This window comes from Malania oleifera, chromosome 13, assembly GCF_029873635.1.
Source record: "Malania oleifera isolate guangnan ecotype guangnan chromosome 13, ASM2987363v1, whole genome shotgun sequence".
Lineage (NCBI taxonomy): Eukaryota > Viridiplantae > Streptophyta > Magnoliopsida > Santalales > Ximeniaceae > Malania > Malania oleifera.
Genome location: NC_080429.1, coordinates 11,350,012 through 11,358,996, shown reverse-complemented (window position 1 = coordinate 11,358,996; position 8,985 = coordinate 11,350,012). Strand labels below are relative to the sequence as shown.

The following is an 8,985-nucleotide window of genomic DNA, read 5'->3' as shown; positions in this document are numbered from 1 at the left end:
TATGTGCATATTGTGACGCAGACTATGCACGATGTAGGGACACCAGACGATCGTTCACTGAGTATTGCATCCTACTCGAAAAATCACCAATTTCCTGGAAGACCAAGAAACAAACAACAATTTCACGCTCCTCAACCGAAGTAGAATATAGGTCTATGACCTCCACATGTTGTAAGGTTACTTGGCTAAAGTCTCTACTCTCGGACCTTGAATGCATTCTCGACCAGTCAGTTTGTAATGTGACAACAAGGCCGCTATACACATAACTTCAAATCCAGTGTTCCATGAACAAACCAAGCATATCAATATAAACTATCATGTGATTCAAGAAAAATTCCAGAGTGGCATCATCCAAACATTCTACATGCATACAAGCTAGCATCGTGCTGATCTTTTTACCCAAACTCTTGGATTCACATAGTTTAATTATTTACTCAGCTAGTTGGGTGTCATAAATATCCACGCCAACTTGAGGGGGATTGTTGAGGAATGACGCACTCCGACTGAAATCACGTAAACTTTCCTAAAGAGAAAAATTAGCATATCATTTTATTTTGGAAAGGAGTGTACATATTGATTTTCCTTTAATTACATGTTCCTTGGTTCTTTGTATAAATATGAGGTTGTATAGAGATTGAAACATATGAATAGTAATTCATTCTTTACTATCTTTTATTCTTTATTTTCCTCTCGCTTCCTTTTGCTTTAGTTTTATCAAATCAAACTCAATATAATTTTTTATTGCATTTTATCCAAATTTAAGATTTGAATTACGTGCTCCCAAACACATGAGGAGTGTTAATATGTTAGTAGAGGCTGTTCAAGATCTTTTCCTCCCTCCCTCATTTCTTCTACGATATGTAACATAAACTAAATCACTATTTCTTACTTGAGCATTATCCACTCCATGTTACAAATACCAAAATACATGTTGCCTTTTTCTTATATGTATCATGTATTCTACACTTCAATTACCTTCTATCATGAATGTGATCATTCTTAACTCAATTTTATTTCTAAAGTCGTAAGGTTCTTCTTAACATTCTCATTTCAACCACATTAAATTTTTTGTTATATAGCTTCTTATCAAGTTGCCCAAGATTTTGATCCGTAGAACATATATAGCTAGTTAGCCTTATAACCTTCTTATAAATTTTCTTTTGAGTGCATAGACATTTTACAATCGATAATTCAATGGTAAAATGAATAATTATATTTTTAAAAACTTAGGTATATTATTCAATGGTAACATGAATGAAATCAGAAAGCGACATTGTTCCAGTAGCACCTCCTCAAGTTCCATTTTTTTAAATCTATTTAATTGAAAGGACCCAGTCCTTTGCTGATGAGAATAACGGTACATTTGTTTTCTGTCAAAGAACCAAAGTATTTTGATGGCAACAACTAGGGCATGAACTCATCTTGTAGGAAGCATTCAATCACTAGCAACTAGAGCCTGGATTCTTCATGTACGTAAACAGATGGACTTCCAGTTGAAATAAATATTGGAGTTACCCTCGTTTGCTTCAAAGATGTATAGCATCATACACTGTAGTATGCATCGGAGTAGTAAAACTAATTCTTGCGGATGCCCCAAGACTTACCACTTACCTACAAAGATAAAGGTACCCTTGTTTGCTTGAAATATGTATAGCATCAAGCATTGTAGTATGCATTAGAGTAGTAAAACTATTTCTTGTGCATGCCCCAAAACTTCCACTCATCTACACAGATCCTAGGTATCATATCAGCGTAGTATGCATTAGGGTTGTCATCAATTAACATGAGAACTTGTGTGTGTGTGTGTGTGTGTGTGTGTGTGTGTGAGAGAGAGAGAGAGAGAGAGAGAGAGAGAGAGAGAGAGAGAGAGAGAGTCTTCCTTTCTTTCATTGCTTCTTTCAATGAAACAACAAAATTTAAGAGAAACCCTTGAAACAACAAAATTTAAGTAGATTGAGAGGGGAGGTCTCCTTACCATGGGTGGAACCCTAGAAAAAGTAAACTTTGAGCGGATTGAGAAGGAGATCTCCTCATGATCCAACATATTTACCATTGCACGCACGATACAAGTTGCCATTTTCATTTTTTCACATATTCGCTTGCATCGTAGTCTTTGCTTGCATTGGCAATGGCCACAACCCAAATGACCGAAGCAGCGATGTCATGCGGCAACATGAGGAAGGAGATTGCCCCGTGCTTCCCGGCCATGGGGGTTGGTGGCGGGACAATGCCGTTGTCCATGTGCTGCGACGGGATTAAGGCCGTCAACGATGCTGCTAAGAACGCAAATGGTCAACAGGACGCCTGCCACTGCATCAAATTGGTCACCAATGGCATCCCCTACATCAACTATATGTTAACAACGGAGCTTCCTCGCAAATGCCAGGCTCAAAAATTTTTCATAAACTTCTCCATTTTTCTGGATCTCAGGCAAAGAACAGAGAAAGAGGGGAGATATGCGAGAGAGCACGGGCGAGAGAGAGACGTGAGTGTGAGTTTTCTTTTCTAAAACTTTTTTATTTAATATTTTTGCCACCGTTTTTAGCTGGAGAGACCCACTCAACTGGGTCCTACATACCACGTGTCATAATTTGAAATGCTAGGCGCAGCTATACATAGAGGTCGATAAACTACGTTTTAATTATTTAAAGGAATTTTAAATTACCTTACAAATGCAAATTCCTAATTTACCAAGTAAGAAATATGAGAATTAGATTATTTAATTTGCTGTCAATTAATGTCCAATCAAAACAAGGCTACTGTACTTGCCTTGCGGAGAAATTAAGAGGATCGTCACTCCCTCTGCCCCAGATCGTCACGCGTGACACATCTTTCCATCCATTTCTTGTGGAATGTGTCGCTGCCTTTCTCCTGGTTTTCAAAGTATAGGGTCCCACAAAGGCTGCCTGCTCTGCCCATAAATGCCCTACCCTCATGGGTATCAACTTCAACCTCACTAACTACGGATACCACGGTCTCCATCTAGCTGTGTGAAATTTAATCAGGAACAGAGAGGATTGCGAAATGGCAAATGCGGTGAGGAGGATGAAGCTGGGATCTCAAGGCCTTGAGGTCTCGGCGCAGGGGCTGGGTTGCATGGGCATGTCCGCCGCCTACGGCCCTCCCAAGCCTGAAACCGACATGATAAACCTCATCCACCACGCCATTAACGCCGGCGTCACCTTCCTCGACACATCCGACCTCTATGGCCCCCACACCAACGAGCTCCTCCTTGGGAAGGTCACTAATTAATTCCTTATTTTGCTTTGATTCTTCTCAAAATTTCCTATTGCTTATTATTTTGAAGTTAATTTGAACTTTAATTTTGGGTGTACGCTATTGGATTTTTAGGGGTTGAAGGGTGGGATGAGGGAGAGAGTGGAACTGGCAACCAAGTTTGGGATCCTCTTCGCTGACGGCAAGATGGAGGTGCGGGGGGATCCGGCTTATGTGAGGGCGGCCTGCGAGGCCAGCTTGAAGCGCCTTGAGGTGGATTGCGTCGATCTTTATTACCAACATCGCATCGACACCAAAGTCCCCATCGAAGTCACGGTTTGCCCCTCGCTCCCTTGTATTAATTAATTTTTCCTTCAATCATTTGACCCAAAAATGAAGGGAAAGAAAGGAAAACTGAAATGGGTTTTTTGATTTAAAACTTTAAATCAGAACAACTGAAATGTGTTTTAGGTTCAAAATCTTTATGATTTGCCTCTAATGAAATTTTTGTGAGGTGCTTGTATATGAATTAGTATCTTAATCTCGTTTTCTTTAAGCTTTCAAACATGGGTAGGTGCACATATAAACTCATTAGAATGTATGGTAATTTGGATCTTTTATCGGCGACCTCTCGATGGTGATATCTTTGTTGCATAAGTTGCAGGACTTTAATTTGCATTTATGCACTAAATTCCATCCAAATTATTATGTTCTTCTAATTGACGAGTATCTAATTTAATTTGTAAGTTATTAGTAACTTGTGCTTATGAAAGTACATTTGGAAAGGATAGAATGATCTGTTGCTGATTTGAAATTATAAAGTGACTAAGTGAGTAGAAGTCTTCTGTATATGCCAAATAACAATGGAAGATCGAAAGAAAGAGGGTCTTTCGCTACTCCAATTTTTTAACAGATCTTGAAATGCGGGGTTAGAATTTTAGTGTGTATAATATTTTATGTGTTGCTATTATAAACACAAGTGCATATAAAGGAAAATGTTTCTAATAAAGTCTGTTCACCCTTGATCATGACGAGTCTGTTACTGTGGCAAATGATGGAAAATAACCATGTATATGTTTGTATTTGCTATTTTGCAGTATGTTGTGTGTAACCCCATCATACTTCGATGGTGACAAGTAAAATAAACATTTACAACCAAACCTAGTCCTGCAAGGTTGGTTCAAACATTTGAATCATTTTCTTCACTTTGCATGTATACTCAAGTTGGAGGTTCTTTTTAGTTCATGGATTTCAAGTCTTGAATTTGGTCTTATGTGAATTTAAATCAAACTCAATATAATTTTGTATTGCATTTTGTCCAAATCTGAGGTTTGAATTACGTGGACCCAAACACATGGGGAGTGTTAATAAGTTAGTGGAAACTATTCAAGATCTTTCCCTCCCTCCCTCCCTCCCTTCTTCTACAACCTCTGACATAAACTAAATCACTATTTCTTACTTGAGCATTATATACTCCATGTTACAAATACCAAATACGTGTTGCCTTTTTCTTATATGTATCATATATTCTACACTTCAATTACCTCCTATCATGAATGTGATCATTCTTAACTCAATTTTCTTTCTAGAGTTGTAAAGTTCTTCTTAACATTCTCATGTCAACCACATTAAATTTTTTAATATATAGCTTCTTAATAAGTTGCCCAAGATTCTGTTCTGTATATCATATATAGCTAGTTAGCCTTATAACCTTCTTATAAATTTTCTTTTGAGTGCATAGGCATTTTACAATTGATAATTCAATGGCAACATGAATAATTATCTTTTTAATAACTTAGGTATATTATTCAATGGTAACATGAATAAAATCAGAAAGCAGCATTGTTCTAGTAGCACCTCCCCCAGTTCCATTTTTCCCCAAATCTATTTAATTGAAAGGACCTAGTCCTTTGCTGATGAGAATAACGGTACATTTGTTATCTGCCAAAGAACAAAAGTATTTTGACGGCAGCAACTACAGCATGGACTCATCTGGTAGGAAGCATTCAATCAATAGCAACTAGAGCCTGGATTCTTCATATAACAGATAGACTTCCAACTGAAATAATTATTGTAGTTACCCTTGTTTGCTTCAATGATGTATAGCATCAGGCACTGTAGTATGCATTAGAGTAGTTAAACAAATTCTTTTGCATGCCCCAAGACCTACCACTCATCTGCAAAGATCAAGCTACCCTTGTTTGCTTGAAATATGTATAGCATCAGGCAGAGTATGCATCAGAGTAGTAAAACTATTTCTTGTGCATGCCCCAAAACTTCCACTCATCTACACAGATCCTGGGTATTTATCAGTGTAGTATGCATTAGGGTTGTCATCAATTGACCTGAGAAATTGTATGTGTGAGTGAGTGAGTGAGTGAGTGAGTGAGTGAGTGAGTGAGAGAGAGAGAGAGAGAGAGAGTCTTCCTTTTGTTTCATTGCTTCTTTCAAATCTTTAGTCGTTCCCTAAATTTTTTTTCTTTCTTATCTTTTATACAGGTGGGAGAACTCAAGAAACTAGTTGAAGAGGGTAAAATAAAATATATAGGTCTGTCTGAGGCCTGTGCTTCCACTATTAGAAGAGCACATGCAGTTCATCCAATAACTGCTGTGCAATTGGAGTGGTCCTTGTGGGCAAGAGATGTAGAAGAAGAAATAGTTCCTACTTGCAGGTGAGGCAATAATTATTTTGTATACCTATCCCTTGTTTCATATGCAATTCTAAGTTCTATTTTTTCCTTTTACACTCCAGAGAGCTTGGCATTGGCATTGTTGCTTATAGCCCTCTGGGACGGGGGTTCCTTTCATCAGGTCCGGAGTTACTTGAGAAGCTGTCAAATGATGACTTCCGAAAGGTTTGTATGTAGATTTATCACTTTTTTTTTTCCCAGTATGAAACACACTACATTTGGCATAACAAAGTTTGGGTAGCAGTGAGGTCATTATATTGTTTACACTACATTTTTTATTTGTTGTTTGCCTCTTGTGAACATGGTTTCTTGTTCTTCAGGGTGAATGGCTGAAAGAAATTTCCTTTACGACGTCTTTAATTTTTATTTGTCTGATGTGGGTTCAAATTTACTGCCGTACTCGGAATATGTCCTCGTTTTCTTTGTTGGTTTTTTGTCAAAGAATCTTCAATTTTGATTGCCATGTTCAAACCACATGCTTTTAGTGTTTTGGAACTGAAGCAATTTTATTATTCTTTTTACTTAAATATCAAACAATTTTGTTTCTTTGATAGGATATATGTACTCAATTAGATTGTCAAGATACCTTCTGAACTTCGGTTGGGTATCAAATACTCCCCAGCTTTAAATCAATCGAATTGCCCTGTAAACTTTGAAATATAATTATCAAATTGCCCCTTCTACCAAGTGTGTTGTCTGTGCTTGATGTTTAATTGTAAAACACAAATATATCCTTTTTGACTTGTCCTGTTATCATCAAGATGCACCCTGAACTTTGGTTTGGGTATATTATTTGCTAAACAAAAGACTAACAATTTTGTGTGTATTGGTTGCTTTACACACATCAATGGTGTACCTCATATTTCCTTTTCTATAGGAGGTTTTCTAGATGCTGAAATATTATATGTATTTTTCTTTTTTGTAGGCACTGCCTAGGTTCCAGCCGGACAACCTCAAGCATAATAAAAACATTTTTGAGCGGGTAAATGAATTGGCGACAAGGAAAGGATGCACACCATCACAGCTAGCACTGGCCTGGGTGCATCACCAAGGAAGCGATGTGTGTCCTATTCCTGGCACCACAAAAATTGAAAACCTCAATCAGAACATTGGAGCTCTATCCGTGAAACTAACACCAACAGAATTGGCTGAACTCGAGTCCCTTGCTGCTGCCGATGTGGTGAAAGGTGACAGGTATGGAGCCGGAATGTCTACTTGGGAAAATTCTGAGACTCCACACCTGTCTTCATGGAAGACCGAATGATAAAGAGAGGGAGAGAGAATGTGAAGAGAGGGAAGAAGGGAGAGAGATGAAGCTAAGGGTTGTGAAAATATAAGAAGAAAGTACAAAAAAAAAAATAAAAAAATAAAAAAATTGCACTTATGCAGAGTAAGGCCAAAGAGATGATTTGGAATTTAGTTTTACAGATTAATGATAAATTACAGAATTGCTAATAAAATATCTTTCTTTTTTTTTTTTTTGGATAAAAGAGGGTGGCACCTTCTAAATTTTATTAAAAAATTCCTCATTTATGGTGGAGGAAATTCGTGATTATAATTTTGAGACTTTGAGACACCAAAAGCAAATTTCAAAACTTTAAACTAACTTAATCAACATAAACCAAGTTAAAAAAATCATACAATAGCAATCAAAAAAACTAAGAAACTAAATTACTGAAAGTGTAATAACACAAAACATCATGAGCGCAAAGAAGGAAATTTCAATAGGTTGAATCGAATCATTCTCCTAACTTGCAGAGGAAGATTATTTTGGCAACTATATGATCGAGAAATATCAAATTCACCCTATTTGGTAAAGAAATCTGTACTTTTATTCACCTCCCTGTGAACATGTTTTACTTTGAACTGTATGCCTCTTAATGTTAGCATAAGTTCTTCCCACAAATTTCATAAGTTTCAAATTGAGCATTTCTCAGAATTTATCTACTGAACCAACAAAGTAAAGTCACATGTAATTTCCACTTAATCATATTCGATGTTTTTACATAGATTAATCCCTAAATAATCGCCTTTAATTTAGCCATGTTATTTGTTTCATATTCTAATAATGAAGAAAAAGCTACTTTAAATAAACATTTTTCATCTCTTATCACGCTCCCATCACCACAATTTCCTAGGTTACCTATACAGCTTTCATTCACATTCAATTTAACTTAACCAATCCCAGGTTTACACTATCTGACTACACGAGGAAGACGAACCCCCACATTTATTACTTGAATATTCAAAACACAAAGGACTGTAATATATGTGCAAGAAGTAAGTGCACATTTATTTAACTTGTATGAAATAGATCTCAACCAATATTTAATATCCAGCCATACAGTTCTCACCAAATCATGAATTGATTTCATCCTAACTCTACATCGACGAGTCCAGAGTCTCCGGATGATGAGACTAGGTATAAGACCTACCAAAATGCCTAACTGTGAGGTCTCTCTTGCACAACTAAACCAGACATTAACTCTGCCTTTCCAAGTACTCGTTGCCATGCAACTCACACCCAACACCACTGCTGCTTTTTTCCATACCTCCTGAGCAAAAGATCCAGTGCAAAACACATGATCTAGAGATTCAATCTTGACATTTGAACAACAATCACATGGAGAGGTCATCTGGACACCTACTTCTTTAATACGAGTATCAACTGGAAGACAAGCAAACCAAGACTTCCACATACAAATTGACACCCTTTTTGACAACATGGGATGCCAGATCCATTTTGCAATTGAGAATTCCTCTTTATACTCCCTTATAATTTCCCAAGCACTTGTCATGGTGAATTTCCCATCTGTTGAAGGTTCCCAAATTACTATGTCTAGACCCTCCTTGCAAGAAATAGCAGAGTTTATTACTTCCTCAACTTGATCTTCACCCAACAGATCCACTAATAAATCAACATTTCATCCATTTCTATCCCAACAATCTCAAGTTCGAAGCTTATGGTTATTGATTTTCTGAACCTTAGCACAAAGGAGGCCGGAGGCTAACCAACGATCAAACCAGGAAGAAGCCGACCCTTCTTTAATTCAAACACGGACATGCTCTAAAACTTCAG

General features: G+C 37.2%; 1 protein-coding gene across 1 annotated transcript; it reads left to right on the top strand.

Moving 5' to 3' along the window:
* Positions 1-2,787: 2,787 nt before the first annotated feature.
* On the top strand, positions 2,788-7,366 carry LOC131146690 (probable aldo-keto reductase 2). The gene is made up of 5 exons (XM_058096440.1): positions 2,788-3,240; positions 3,352-3,552; positions 5,716-5,888; positions 5,969-6,071; positions 6,832-7,366. The coding sequence occupies exons 1-5, from the start codon at positions 3,025-3,027 to the stop codon at positions 7,168-7,170; spliced, it is 1,032 nt and encodes a 343-aa protein (XP_057952423.1). The 5' UTR covers positions 2,788-3,024; the 3' UTR covers positions 7,171-7,366.
* The last annotated feature ends 1,619 nt before the right edge of the window (positions 7,367-8,985 follow it).